Source organism: Vulpes vulpes, chromosome 11 (genome assembly GCF_048418805.1).
Source record: "Vulpes vulpes isolate BD-2025 chromosome 11, VulVul3, whole genome shotgun sequence".
In the NCBI taxonomy this organism is placed as follows: domain Eukaryota; kingdom Metazoa; phylum Chordata; class Mammalia; order Carnivora; family Canidae; genus Vulpes; species Vulpes vulpes.
In genome coordinates, this window is record NC_132790.1 from 28,182,765 (window position 1) to 28,198,256 (window position 15,492).

Sequence of the window (15,492 nt, forward strand, 5' to 3'; positions counted from 1 at the left end):
CTGCACCCTTGGATCTTTCCCAGCACCAGCAAAGGGCCAGGTAAACAGCAAAAGCTCCATGTCTGCTGTTCCAAAGAAAATGTTCAGAAATCCTGCTATTTCTATTAATACACATTGCCTCTATTCCTAGGTTCTGCACCCTACAAGTAAAGCTTTTGCATCTGTTATCTGCTGGGGTCACTTTGCAGAGAAGCTGTGGGCACATCTCCCCTTGATTTCTCTTTTACCTGTGATTGCACCTTATCCCACTAGTTCCTTTAGAAAATAGCAATTGTATCATACTTAACTATAATCTTCATTTCAAACTGAACAGTCAGGCAGAGAATGGACAGCAAGCTTTCCCATCAGGATGTATCACTGGAGGGTATGAACAAAGGGCAAGGGAGCTCTTGGGGGTGACAGGAAGTGCTTCAGGAAGCTGGATTTTAAAGGACCAGTGGGAGTTAGCCAAATAGAGAAGAGAGGAAGGCAGTCCCAGATGAACAGCAGGGGCAAAGGCTGAGATGGGAATGGACCCAGCACATTCCGAACTAGGGAAGAGTTTGTGTAGCTGAACACGAGGGGCGGGAGCAGCTGCATTCGTGTTTTTAAAAGATTCGTCTGGCAGCGTTGCGTAGTATCGGGGTCTAAGGCTGGAGGTAGGGGAGGCTGTCGGTTGCCTGGAGAGCAGGGCAAAGTATAGGGAGACCCTGGAAACCTCTGGGCTTGGAAGCCCCGTCTCAAGCAGCAGTTTTAGTGCTTTGACTTCATTCTTTTATAGGATCTTAACGCCCCCGCCCTCCCCTTCTTCTTCTTCTTCTTTTTTTCTTTTCCCTCCAGGGTCGTTGCCCTTTCCCTTTGTCCCCAAGAGACATTTAGCTATACCTTTATCGGAAAATCACTGTTTATTTCCTAGGGGTCCGGGGGCGGGGAGAGTTCTGTTTCGGGGCTCCGTTCGGGGCCTGCCGTCAAAGGAGACACCGAGGTGCAACTCTGCACAGGTTTTATCAGGCCAGGGCTTGTGGAAAGCTCCCATCCACCCCGCCCTAGTGAAATCAACCCCCACACACACACACAAATAGAGGCCGAGAGCAGCACGAGGATTATCAGGCACCGAGAACCTACAGCCAGGGGCGTGTGTGGGTGGGGCAGGTGGCCCGGGGAGGCACCGCCCTTCCGCGGGCAGCAGGGGCCGAGGGAAACCCTAGAGCCCTCGGGGTGGGCGGGGCCCCGGCCGGCGCGGTGGGCGGGGCCTCCCCGCCGGGCACTGCCGCTGACGGCGGCGGCCCCGCCCCCCGGAGGGCGAGCGGGCGGGGCGTGCGCTGAGCGCGCGAGCAGGGCCCGAGCCGGCCTGGGAGCCTGCCGAGCCGAGCGCAGCGGGCTGAGGAGCGCTTGGGCGGCGGCGGCGGCGGCGGCGGCTGAGGCGGCGGCGTGCGCGATGGCTCCCGCCGCGGACCGCGAGGGCTACTGGGGTCCTACGACGTCCACACTGGACTGGTGCGAGGAGAACTACGCGGTGACCTGGTACATCGCCGAGTTCTGTGAGTGCGGGCGCCAGCGCCCGGGCCTGAGGCGGGAGGCTGGGAGGGAGGGCGCCAGGGTGAGGGGAGACGCCGCGTGAGGGAGGCGGAGGGCGGACCTGGCCGCCGGGGGAGGCCCCAGGCCCGGCCGGGGAGGCGGAGTGCGCCGCGCCGCCCGGGGAGGGGGCGGGAGTCCGGTACGGCGGGTGAGGCGCGCCGGGGTCCGGGCGGCTTGGGGGCCGCGGAAGGGAAGTGGGGAGCCCCCGCCGGACCCCCGCGGAGGCCTGAGGAGGCAGGGCTGGGCGGGGATTCCTGTCGGGGGCGGCCCGAGGACGGGCTGGGAGAGAGCGAGGCTCTGCTCGTTAGAATGAGGGCCCCGGACACCTGCTCCTGCCGCCTTCGGCCGCCGCCTTCGCCTTCGGCCTAAGGGCACGGGCGAGGGGCAGGTCCTAGCCTAGTTTGACCCCACACGCCAAGACTCCCAGGCCTTTCCCTTCCCATGCTCTGTCCTCGTCGGTCCTTGGGTCACCTCTAGGGAAGGTGCCAGGCTCGCGAGAGACCCGGAGACCCAGGTGCCTTCGCCCCCCTGCCTCCTAAGGGTTAGGGTTCATCCGAGGACACTACTGATTCCACCTCCTGAGGACTTGGGGAGCGTGTCTCTGCAGCTGCTGCCCCTGACGGGCCCCAGTTGCCCCCTAGGGGTGTGTGTGTGTGTGTGTGTGTGTGTATTTCACCAGGTCTTATTCCTGTAGGCTAGGGAAGCACAGGGAAAACCTGCCACTCACTTCCTTTTATGCAGTTTACTTTGGTTAAGTTTTGAGAGCAGTGTTTGATCCTTCTTCAGGTACGTACCTGCTTCTGGCCAAGTACAGAACAACAATTATATATATATATATATATATATATATATATATATATATATACACACATACATATATATATATACACATATATACACACATACATTTTTTGGGCTATTTCTTCTTCTTCTTCTTCTTTCTTCTTTCTTCTTCTTCTTTCTTCTTCTTTCTTCTTCTTCTTTCTTCTTCTTCTTCTTTTTTTTTTTTGGCTATTTCTTCTTTTAATTGGATCCACTTTCTCAGCACATGAAGCAGCTCTTCTCTAACCTTCCCATGGTTGGGTCCTCTCCCCAGGCATTTGTTTGGCTTTGTAGGAAAGAGGCAAGAGTGTCATGACAGCTGATCCTACTCTACTCTTCACAGTAATTGGCTAAATTAAAAAACAACAGTAACAACAAAAGCCGACTCTTTGTACTGTTCAAGACTTTAAACCATGATTTAGGCTGAGAGTCACTTATCCTGAACTACTAGTTTAAAGTAATAATTTTTAAGTAATAATGGAAGTATATGGACACAGGGATCATTTGTAGTGTAATTACTTGGCAGCCCAAACGTTGGCAAGGAAGCGCTTTATCAATTTGTTGTTAGATCATGTTGGCAAACCCATACCTAGTGCAGAGAAGGTCCCTGAGAGGAAAGGACTTAAAACCATGCTTTCTGACCTGGGAGTGTGTAGCATGAAAAAGAGAAACTCAGGTCTTCAAATATTGGATAGGCTGTCCTATAGAGCAGCTAGACTTTCTGTATTTTTGGAATGTGGAATTAGAGTGTATGGATGGAAACTAATGGTGAGGGGAGAGATTTTTACATCAACATGCAGAGACCTAAACTAAAGAATCATGGAATGGATTGAGGAGAGGTAGAGGTCACAAAGTGTTGAAACAGACTTTGCTCAACTAACTCACATGAATATATTATAGGGAATTAATGTTTAGTTGGCCCTTAGGTCCTTTGCATATTTATGGGTGGATATAGGTAATAATGATTCTTAGTTTAGAACCAAGGATTAGAATCAAGAGAAAACTGACAGTTAAGTCATGTGAGCTATGAGAGTGCAAGATACTACTGTTCTGCCAGATAGCTCTGAGAAATGGGAAATGGCTTTTGGTCTTACCGTTCTCAGAGGAGGAAACTGAGCAGACTGCAGGGAGGGTTTTGACATAGGAATCAGGGGCTGCAAGAAGAGGGTAAGTGAATGTTGGTTGCCCCTTGCACATGTACCTTGGGAGAAAATTATCTGGAGGATATTGAGGTCCAGTCTTCTTACCCAGGAGGAAGTGGGTATTTATCATATTTTGGAGTAAGAGAATTTGATCTTTGAAAAATATGCTGGTTAATAATGATGTTGAAAATGCAGTTTTATCATTGTTATATTATTTATACTAATGATAGAAATATTAAAGATAATAATGGGAATAATAGCCATATCTTAGTGTTCACTGTGTACCATACTTTGCTAAGCACTTCATCTATTCTCTTTCATTCTTTTTTTTTCTTTTAAAGATTTGTTTATTATTCTAGAGAGAGAGTACTTGAGAGAGAGTGGAGAGTGGGGCAAAGGGAGAGAGAGAGAGAGAGAGAATCTTAGGCAGACTCCCTGCTGAGCTCAGAGCCTGGCCAGTTGTGGGGTGGGGTTGGGGGGATAGGGGGTGATTCAATCCCAGATGCTGAGATCATGACCTGAGCTGAAATGCCCCAACCAACTGAGCCACCTAGGTACCCCTCTTTGGTTTTTACGTAAGGTTGCAAAAAGTGCTGTAAAGATAGTAGTATTCAAGTTGAGGTCTGATTCTAAAGCTACTATATGCCATATTCTTTCACACTTTAATTGTTAAATATTTCAGAATCCTTTTTTTTTTTTTTTTAAGTTGTTGAATCCTATCTTTTACCACTAGGCTGTGTGTATTTTGTTTTTTTTGTTTTTTTTTTTTAGGCTGTGTGTATTTTGAATAGTAAAAAGATGAGTTTCCAGAATTGCATGTTTAAATTTTTTTTAAAGATTTATTTATTCATGATAGACACAGAGAGAGAGAGAGAGAGAGAGAGGCAGAGAGAGAAGCAGGCTCAATGTCAGGAGCCCGATGCGGGACTCGATCCCAGGACTCCAGGATTGCACCCTGGGCCAAAGGCAGGTGCTAAACCACTGAGCCACCCAGGGATCCCCCAGAATTGCATGTTTAGATGTGGCAGCAGTTCTGAGTCACTGAAATACCTGAAAATCTGTGTCTTAGTATCATCCAAGATGAGTTCAAATTCTCCTCCTCCTACTCTTCCCCCACTTCCTCCTCCCTCTTCTTCATTTCAAAATTCCTTTTTTGTTTGAGCAGATTGTAAAGGAGGGGGGTAGTTTTTCTTTTTAATGGTCAAAAATGTTCGTTCCTTGGTGTGCCAGAAGTTATAGGTACAGGCAGTCCTCACTCTTTATAGTAGTGACTATGCAAGTTAAAACCTGGCAAAGTAGTCTTAATGATCAATGGGAAAGGTTATGATTGTTCTGTTACCTTTAACATTTTTTGTCAAACACTATAAACCCTCTTATTGTTGGTTATAAATCTATAGAGAAATGAAAAAAATAGCAAAACTAATATTTAGTACACTGTAATTTACTTTTATTTTTTTAAGATTTTATTTATTTGAGAGGGAGTGAGAGAGAGAGAGAGAGAGCACACAATTGGGAGGGACAGAAGGAGAAGGAGAAGCAGACTCCCTGCTGAGCAGGGAGCCTAATGTAGGGCTCCATCCTGTCACTCCAGGATCATGACCTGAGCTGAAGGCAGATGTTTAACTGGCTGAGCCACCCATGTACCCTAGTAAACTATAAGACATTAAAAAAACATTGAGAATTAAAATGTGTTACTTCTTTGTAAAAGAACTTATCAAGAATAGATTGAACGGTGCTGGCCTTCTTGTCATATAACTTATGATATGGAATGAGTAATTTTTCTATGCCTTGATGAATTGTCATATTCCTTCTAAGTTTGGTTCAGCTTCAACATTTTACTCTTTGCACTTTTTTTTTTTTAAGGATTTTATTTATTCAGGAGAGACCCACAGAGAGAGGCAGAGCCATAGGCAGAGGAGAAGCAGGCTCCCTGCAGAAAGCCTGATGCAGGACTCTATTCCAGGACCCCAGGATCTCACCCTGAGCCAAACCAGACATTCAACCACTGGGCCACCCAGGCGTCCCTCTTCGCACTTTCAATATTGTGAAATATCTCTGACAGTTCTTCTAATGCAGAATTTTTTGCTGGTGTCACTTCTTCTAGTCCATCTTCATCCTTTTCTCACAACCACTTTTTCATTTATGTTGATAAGTTTGCCTTGACTAAGTGTTCCTGGCTACATACCTAGAGTCTCTTGACAGCAATCAATATTGTCATTGTCAGCTATTGCTTTGGTAACTCTGTTTATGTTTGATTGGAATTTCACTTCCAACATTATCACTTTTTATTTCTTTGCTACACTTTAATCATTGTTGGCTATTTCCCTCTTTTGATTATTCATTTTGTAAAGTGTCATGTACATTCATTACCAGGAGATGAGATAACTCAGCTACACCCTGCTGTCTGTGAGTGAACTGAATAACAGATGTGCAGTGAATAATCACCAACAGTTTTTGCCTTGATTTTTTTTTTTAAGATTTTATTTACTTATTTATTTTTAGAGAGAGAGTGTGTGCATGGAGAGGGGCTTAGGGAAGGGGAGAGAGAGAATCTCAAGCAGACTTCCTGCTGAGCGTGGAGTGCATCACAGGACTCAGTCTCATGTGGAGATCGTGATATGAGCTGAAATCAAAAGTTGGATGTGCTTAACTGACTGAGGCACCCAGATGCCCCTCAAACCACTTTTTAGACTTAAGTATGTAGTTGGTAATTACAGCTTAGTAATACTTGAAGGTTAAGAGTATTTAAATCTCATTTTAACTTAATTTTTACCCATGTTGTTCAAAATATTAACTAGGAAGAATTGTCATTTGGCAGCACATGTTGGAAGATATGATAATTTTTGTTTTTATTTTTAATGGACCAATAATTGGTATGTGGGTAAATAAGAAGAACGAGGACCTCAAATGGTAATTTGGGGGAACTTTACTAAGTCAGAATACATAGAAGAGTGAACATTTAAATGAAAGTCTTGCCCAATGCATTTTAAGTTGTTTCTTTGATTTTGGGTTTACCCTGTTCCTTTGCCAACTATTTCCCCATTTGTAGGGAAGAAAAAAAAAAAAACCTGGCCTGGAGAGTTTTAGGTAGTGCAAAAAAGTATTTTAAAAGAGGTAGAAGTAGGGGCAGCCCGGGTGGCGCAGCGGTTTAGTGCCACCTGCAGTCCAGGGTGTGATCCTGGAGACCGTCAGGTTCTCTGTATGATGCCTGCTTTTCCCTCTGCCTGTGTCTCTGCCTCTCTCTGTCTCTATGAATAAATAAATAAAATCTTAAAAAAAAAAGAAAAGAAGTAGAAGTATGGAGAAACATTTTAGGACCCAGCAAAATGATAGAGCCTAAAAGAGATAGCAGAAGCAGAAGCAGTTAGTAGTGACAAAAAAGTCCTACATGTTTACTGTTGGGAAAGTACATAGATAGTATAATGACTTGGAGCCAGGATTGAGATTCCTATTTGAACTTTGCTCAAGTTGAATGTTGTAGCTTTGGGCAGGTTACTCAATCATTCTTTGTATCAATTTATTTTCTATAACATGAGAATAATGATATTTAAGAGGGTTATGAGAATTAAATGTTATGTGTGAAAGTGTACGGTGAGGTGAAGGATCTGGCAAATACTAAGTTCTCAATAAATATTAGTTGAATTGGAATCTAGTCAGAATAAGTTTAAACATAAATCATGCTGTGTTACAGTTGAGGCCTCTTCATCTGTGATGGTTAGTTTTATATGTGAATTTGACTAGGCTATGATATCCATTTATTTAAATACTAATTTAGGTGTTGCTGTGAAGGTATTTTATAAATGTGGTCAACATCTACAATCAGTTGACTTTAAGTAAAGATTACTGTCAGTAATGTGGGTGGGCCTCATCCAGTCAGTAGAAAGTCTTTAAGAACAAACACTGAGTTTGGGGAGAGTCGGGGTAGGTTAAACTTTTTGGGGGTAGGTTTCCTCCTTGACCTACCTGACTCCTCACTTTAGTGAACCTTTCCTCCCTTCTCTTTTCCTCCTTTCATCCTTCTTTCATTTGTTTGAATATATTGAGAGTATACCAGAATTTTTAGGTATTTTCAGTAGGATTGCTTTTGCACATGATGTTCCCTTGTCATTTGTAGTTGCATTCTCTCAGTGGATACATCTTTAAAACCTGAGTGATTACTCCTTACAGAGTTAGATGTTTCTGTTTCCCTTGGAGGTCTTAAAAATAATTTTTTTAAAAGATTTTATTTACTATTTGAGAAAGAGAGAGAGAAAGCGAGTGCAAGAAGCGGAAAGAGCAGAGTGAGAGGGACAATCAGACTCTATACTGAGTGCGGAGCCTGACGTGGGACTCAGTCTCACAACCCTGAGATCATGACCTGAGTTGAAATCAGGAGTCAGAGGATTCAGATGCTTAACTGACTGAGCCACTCAGGTATTCCTCCCTTGGAAGACTTTCTACTGACTGAAAGATAAAGGCCAAATTCTAACATGGCATGAAAAACCCTCTTCTTTTTTTAATGAATATTTTCACAACAGTGAGGAATTTTGCACTTGATGTCTGTTCACCTATTGCCTAGATTCTGTTATTAACATTGTATTATACCTGTTTTATTGCATGTCTGTCCATTTATCCATTTTTTTTAAGATTTTATTTATTTATTCATGAGAGACACACAGAGAGAGGCAGAGACACAGGCAGAGGGAGAAGCAGGCTCCATTCAGGGAGCCTGATGTGGGACTTGATCCCAGGACCCCGGGGCCACGACCCCGAGCTGAAAGCAGATGCTTAACCGCTGAGTCACCCAGGCATCCTATTTATCCATTCTTTTGTCATTTTATTTTTTGACACATTTCAAAGTAAACTGCAGACCTCTGTATACTTTCTCCCAAATCCTTCAACATGGATATCATCAGTTAAAGTTCAATTCTTTGTGGGGTTTTTTGAGTGTAAAATTTATATTCAATGTTATGCCCAGATCTTATGGTATATTTGCTGAATTTTGAGAAATGCATTTATTTGTGTGATCAAAACCTCTTTTAAAATACGGAACTTTACCATGAAGCAAGAAAGTTCCTCATGCCCTTCCCTGTTAATCCTCACCTTCACCTTCTCTCCAGGACAACCACTTCTAATTTATTTTTCCCTACCATAGATTAGATGTGCCTGTTCTAGAGCTGCATATAAGTAGAATCATATAGTATTTACTGTTTGGTATAAGACTTATTTCACTCAGCATCATGTTTTTTAGATTTCACCAATGTTGTTGCATATATTGGTAGTTCTTTTTTATTACTGAGTAGTATTCCATTGTACGAATATACCACAGTTTATCAGTTTTCCTGTTGCTGTTGAAAACCTGGGTGCATTCATGTTTGGCAATTATAAATAAAGCTGCTATGAACATTCTTGTGCAAGTCTTCTTGTGAATATGTATTTTCATTTCTCATAGGTAAGTACTCAGGACTGGAAATACTGGGTAAGAGGATAGTTGTCTGTTCAATTCTATTAGAAACTGCCAGACCTTTTCTCAAAGTGTGTGTCATGTTTCACAGCATTTCATCGACTTTCTCACTAATATTTGGTGTTAGTCTTCAGTTTTCACCCTTTTGGTGATTATGTAGTTTTAGCTCATTTTGGGATCTAGTGTATTCTGAACTCTTCAGTCTTTGTTCCTCCTTTTCCCTGTAATTCCTGCTTTCCCTGGTTACACTGTACTCTTGCCAAAACAGACTGTTTATGTATTGCATGTATTAGATTCCTGTGCACTTCTCATTGTTGTGTTGTTCCTATGAGAGATAAATTGTTTTTTTTTTTTTTAAGCCATGAAGTTTGGGGGTAGTTTGTTATTCAGCAATACGTAACTGAAACTGTCTAAAGTTGAGTTTTCAGCAATTTTGATTTCCTATTGTGTAAACTCAAAGTATGCCAAATTATACCATACATTTTATTCTTAGAGGATAAAACTTTAAGAATAATAAAGTTTAATATAGGCCCTTTATCTGAAAATTTTGAAGAATTTTTATAAGCATCATTTTATTTATCCCAATGATGTACTTAGAAGACTCAAAAGAGGTATTTTACCCAATGAAAATAAGTAAGCCCTTCAAAGTTGAAATAATTGAGTTGCATGACTAGAAAAATCTTTGACTCATTATAGGTGTGGATTCCATCTTAAGATTCTTTAACTTTTCAGAGCAAGCTGGTTTTAGCAGCAAGAGGAAAGACTGAATAGACTCAGGAAACAAAACAGAACTTTAAAGTAATGCATGTTAAAATCTTGATAGTGCTGTAAAAACTGTTCTGTGACTGGAATTCATTCATTTATACAAAATGATAGACATTCTAGATAAGATAGTCTTCCCAAAATGAAATATTACAGTTTCAGACTGTTTCACCTGCTGGGTAGCAATCCCTCCTCCACCTCTCCCCACCTCCTTTTTTAAGCAGACATGAGGACAGTCTGGTTTTGTTGTCTGGTATCCAGTTGATCACTGGAGTTCGTTTATTTAATTTTGCCAATCAGATGGATGTTCTCTGTTCTTTCACTATTTTAGAAATGTCCAACTTAAAGCTTAACATTGGAAGAGAATTATGACCTTGATAAAGGAGGACTGTTCTTTGGTTAAAAACATTCATTAAATAAACATTTAACCCCCTCTGTGCCTTTCCCTCATTCCATCTTCTTCCTTTTTCTCCAGAGATAACCACTATCCTTAATTTAGTGTTTATCATTTCCTAGCTTTTTACCACTATGCATTCCTAAAAATACACTGAAAATACACTGTTTAGGTTTAATTGTTTTATATAAGTGGAATTGTACTGTGTGTGTGTTTATTCTTCAACTTATTTTTTTCACTTAAATTGTCGTCTAGTATATGTATCATACATGAAACATGTATGTTTCATGTTCCCAAGAATTAAGTGTGTTGATGGGTTTAGATATAGTTCATTTATTTTTACTGTTTAGAATTTTACTGTATGAATATATTGATTTATCTGTTCCTCAGTCATTGGGTGTTTTGTTGTTTTCAGGTTTTTGTTATTACAAATAATATTATAACCTTTTTGTATATCTTAGCACATACAAATTAAGAGTTCCTGTATCTATTGAGTAGTATAATGGTTAGATTGTAGGGCATGCCCATATTCAACTTTCAGTAGGTCAGAAGTTCTCAAAATTTTTTGTCTCATGACCTCCTTTATACATTTAAAAATAGAGGACCCTGAAGAGCTCAGTGAGTTAAATCATTTGGTATTTACTATATTACAAGTTAAAATGGAAAAGATTTAAAATTTTTTATTAATCCATTTATGATTCATGCTTGTGAGAAACATGATTTAACTATGCTGTTATCAGTAGTCTGTTCCTTTTTATTTAATTTTTAAAATTAAAAAAAAATTTAAAGACTTTTTAAGTTATCTCCACACCCAACATGGGGCTCAAACCCATAACCCCAAGACCAAGAGTCATATGCTCTACCGACTGAGCTAGCCAGGTGCCCCAATAATTTGTTCCTTTTTATTACTGAGTAGCATTCCACTGTATGAATATACTGTAGTTTGTTTATCCATAGTCTTATCATGGACACCAAGACTGTTTCCAATTTTTGGCTATTATAATAAACCTCTGAACAATTTTTTGAAAAGATTTTATTTGAGAGTGAGAGTGAGTGAGAAGGAGAGAACATGAGAGAGAACAAGCTGGGGAAGAGGCAGAGGGAGAGGGAGAAGCAGACTCCCTGCTGAACAGGGAGCCCATTCTGGAGCTCTCGATCCCAGGACCCTGGGATCATGACCTGAGCTGAAGGCAGATGCTTAACCAACAGCCACCCAGGCACCCCTGTAAGCATTTCTATTTTTAATTTTTGGAGGAACTTCCATACTATTTTCCATAGTGGCTGCACCAATTTACATTCCTACCAAGACTACATGAGGGTTCCCTTTTCTCTACATTCTCACCAATACTTGTTATTTATCTGTCTCCTTGTCTTTCTGATAGTAGCTACTCTGACAGGTGTGAGGTGATAATCTCATTGTGGTTTTGATTTGTATTTCCCTGATGATTAGTGATGTTGAGCATTTTTTTATGCATCTGTTGGCCATCTCTATGTCTTTTTTGGAGAAATGTCTATTCAGGTCCTCTGCCCATCTTTTAATTGGATTGTTTGGGGTTTGTTTTGTTTTGGTGGTATGTGGGTTTTTGGAAATTAACCCCTTATCAGATACATCATTTGCAAATACCTTCTTTCATTCAGTAGTTTGCCTTTTCATTTTGTTGATGGTTTCCTTTGCTGTGCAAAAAAACTATACATACTTAAAGTTCATGATTTGCTAAATTTTGACAGATGTACTCCTGTGAACCCATCACCACAGTCAAGATTTGAACATATTCAGCCTCCCAAAAAGTTATCTTGTGCACCTTTGTTGCTTTATTGGTTGTTTCAGGTAGGAGAGTAAATATGGTCCTTGATACTCTATCTTGGGTGGAAGTGTAATGTGCATTACTTTTAATCCTGTCTGTATGCAGCCTATCTTGCTTATTAGCTGTCTGTTAGAAGTCTTTATTACTTAGTAACCATGCTGTGTAAATATTTTCAGAACATTGCTCTACCAGCTGTAAGACTAGTACAAAGCCATGTGTAACATCAATAAATGCTTTGCTTCTTTAAAGAGATTGGGCAAAACATGGCACTAGTTCTAAAAATGACCTGAAATTTAAGTTATATATTGAATTTATGCTTTAAAATCTATTTTGTTTCTTTTGCCTGGCATTTTCCCCCCAGGCTTTTACTGTCAGCTAGTATGTGCCCTTATGTTTAAGATGTTTATCTTGTAAATAGCAGGTAGCTGTTTCTCTTATTTTAAAAATTCAGTCTCATTTTCTCTTTCTGTGAATACTGATTTGATTACTGATACATTTTTATTTATTTCCTTCCTTTTTTAATGCTTTTTATTCTGCATCTCTTATATTTCTTGCCTTCTTGTGGCAGTGATAGATTTTTTTATTCTCTTCTCCACTCTACTGGTTTGGAAACTATAGGTTTGCTCTAGTTCTTTTTTCTGGTGTTTATTTAAATATTTTTTGAATACATGTGTGACTTAAAATCCAAACTTATTTCTTCTGTCCTTCTAGGTAATTCAGAGAAGCTACTTTAACTTTGTATATGCGCCTTCTAACTTACATGCTATCATTATTCAGTATGTAGTTCCACCTTGTATTAGTCTTTGCTGCATAACACATTTCCACAAATGTAGTAGCTTGAAGTAATACACATAATCTCACATTTTTATGGGTTAGGAGTGTGGGCCTGGCTTAGCTGGGTCATTTGCTTAGAGTCTCACAAGGCTGCAGCTAAGTTGTTAGCTGTGGCTGTGGTCTCATCTGAAGCTTGAATAGGGAAGACTTCACCAGCAGAATTTGGTTCCCTGTGGTTGTAGGATTAAGGCTTCAGTTTTGTGCTGGCTTTTTTGGATGGAGGCTATTAGCTTCTGGAGTCTGCCCTTAGTTCCTTGCTGCATAAGACGCCCCAAAATAGGCAGCCCAACAGTGTGGTAGCTTGCTTCTTCAATACCAGCAAGGGAGTAAGAGACTCCAGCAAGATGGATGCTACAGTCTCATGTAATGTTACCACATACATGTAATTATGTGTATCTTGTCAGCTTGCTGTATCCTATTGGTTAGAAACAAGTCACGGGTTCTGCCAACACACAAAGGGAGGGAGTTACACAAGGGCTTGGATACTAGAGGTGAGGATGCTGCTGGCCACTTACTACTTATTTGTTTAAGATTTATTTATTTATTTTAGAAGGAGAGAAAGTGAGCAGGGGCAGGAGGGGTGGTGGAGAGGAGCAGAGGGAAAGAGTCTTCACACTGGCTCCACATGGAGCACAGAGCCCCACCACTGGCTGGATCCCATGCCCCCAAGATCACAATCTGAGCTGAAATCAAGTTAACCAGTTAGAAGTCCAACTGACTGTGCCACCCAGGAGCCCCTATCTTTTTTTTAAGATTTTACTTATTTATGTTAGAGTGTACATAGGCAGGGTGAGTGGCAGAGGAGGAGGGAGAGGGACAATGCTACTCCAGCTGAGCAGAGAGTGGATGCTCTGCTGATCTCACCACCCTGAGATAGAAATCTCAGCCAAAGTTGCTAATCTACTGAGCCGCCCCAGCGCCTCCTGGTGGCTGTTTTAGAATATGCTTGTAAGTAACCTTGTGTTTATACTTCCAAGTGAGATAATAGTATTTATTGTTTTATTTGCTTTTTACCCTTAAACCAGGTCACTATGGAACAGTTTTCCTACTGTTTTTCTCTGGTAGGGGTGGTTACTTTTCTGTTTCATTTAACTACTGAGTAGGTAGTCCCTCAAGCATTTCGTATAGGTGATCTCAGATGCCGTTCCCATGCTTCAATGGTCCAGTGGCTTATCTCCTATTCCTGTGTGAGCATTTGAAACTCTACTTCCTATGATTAATGAGACAGGCAATTCACTGCCCTACCTCTTTTTCTCTGTAGGACAGTCATAACCTAGCCACCATATTGATTTTCAGTTCTTCTCAATTTTTCCCTCTGGGAATTGCCTTAAGTCTTTTGGGAGTTGAGCTGTGCATTGAAAAATATATTATTAAACTTCATCCAGAATATCTAGGTATTTGTAATGAGAGGATTTTTTGGGTGTCTGCCATACTGCTCAGTAGTATTTATTTTATTTTAGCTAACAGTTTATACATTTCAAAACTAGAAATACTATTAAATATATGTACATATAAAAATGTATATTATGTAAGATAAGAACTTCAATATTGGCACATGTGAAATACAGAGTTGAGAAGTATAATGGATAAAGACTTTCACAAACTGACCCTTGATGACTTTTCTGATGTAATCTTTTGCCTTTCTAAACACTTGCACTTTATACTTCAGCAATATAATTCAGCTTTTATTTCCTCGAACACAGAATGCAGCTTCATAGTTCCCTGTGTTTGCATACATTATTCTTTCAGATCCAGAATGTACTGCTTTATTCTCTCTCATCTCTCTTTACTTGGTTAATTCAGCCTTTTATTATTTTTTTCTTTTACATTCAGTTTTTTCTCTTTAGAATTTTTAATTATTATATTTTTCATTTCTAAAGGTGGTTTCTTTTTCAAATCTACCTCACAATTTCTGATAATTTTTTATTCTTTGGTTACTTCTTGTTGCTTTATTTCCTTAAACATATTGAATATATTTAATATTCTGTATCCACTAATTTCAGTATCTTTCATTTTTGTTTGTCTGTTTCTTTTTGTTTGTTTGTTTTAAGGATTTTATTTACTTATTCATGAGAGACACAGAGGCAGAGACATAGGCAGAGGGAGAGGCAGGCTCCCTGTGGGGAGCCTGATGTGGGACTCAATCCCAGGACCCTAGGATCACGACCTGAGCCAAAGGTAGATGCTGAACCACTGAGCCACCTAAGTGTCCCTGCTTGTCTGTTTCTGTTGCTTGTTTTGCTGTTCTTCCTTTATGGCTGCATGTTTCTGTATGTGTTATTGTCATTTTTGATGATCAGTTCATTTTTCTGTAGACTTGGTAAGTCTTTGAGGCTATGTTAGATTGTAAAGTCAACGAGGGAGGGGCCCTAGGGCTTGTTACAGTGTTTACTGAGACTTTCAATAAATATTTATTGAATGAATGATATGTATAAATTTTACATAATATTATAATTATTTACATATACATCTATATTCTCCACTACATTGACAATGCCTCAAGTTAAACTTTTAGCTCTAACTCAGTAACCATAGCACTTAGCACAGTACCTAATATAGGTAAGTTCTCAATAAATGTTAGTTAAACCAATGAGAAATTGCTTGGCATATTCTGCCCATTGTGATCTATAGAGTAAAAAAGATTTATTTTTGTCTGGTTGTCATTTTGAAGCCATTATCAGTGGAGATTCTAGAGAAATGATTAATCAACTCAGATAACCAGTAGTGTGTCTT

General features: G+C 40.5%; 1 protein-coding gene across 9 annotated transcripts in view; it reads left to right on the plus strand.

Annotated features, from left to right (window-relative positions):
• The first annotated feature begins 1,296 nt into the window (after window positions 1–1,296).
• ACER3 (alkaline ceramidase 3) overlaps window positions 1,297–15,492 on the plus strand; it is a 162,359-nt gene continuing 148,163 nt past the window's right edge. For 3 of the 9 annotated variants that reach the window (XR_011995139.1, XR_011995140.1, XM_072725968.1), the window contains exon 1: window positions 1,314–1,520. Coding sequence is in view for 2 of the 9 variants with exons in the window: in XM_072725968.1 (XP_072582069.1) it covers window positions 1,418–1,520 (103 nt within the window). In the remaining 7 variants the exon portion in view is untranslated. Of the gene's footprint in view, window positions 1,521–14,860; window positions 14,938–15,492 lie in introns of those variants that run through there. The other 6 variants (XM_026010434.2, XM_072725972.1, XM_072725974.1 and 3 more) reach the window with 5 other exon arrangements.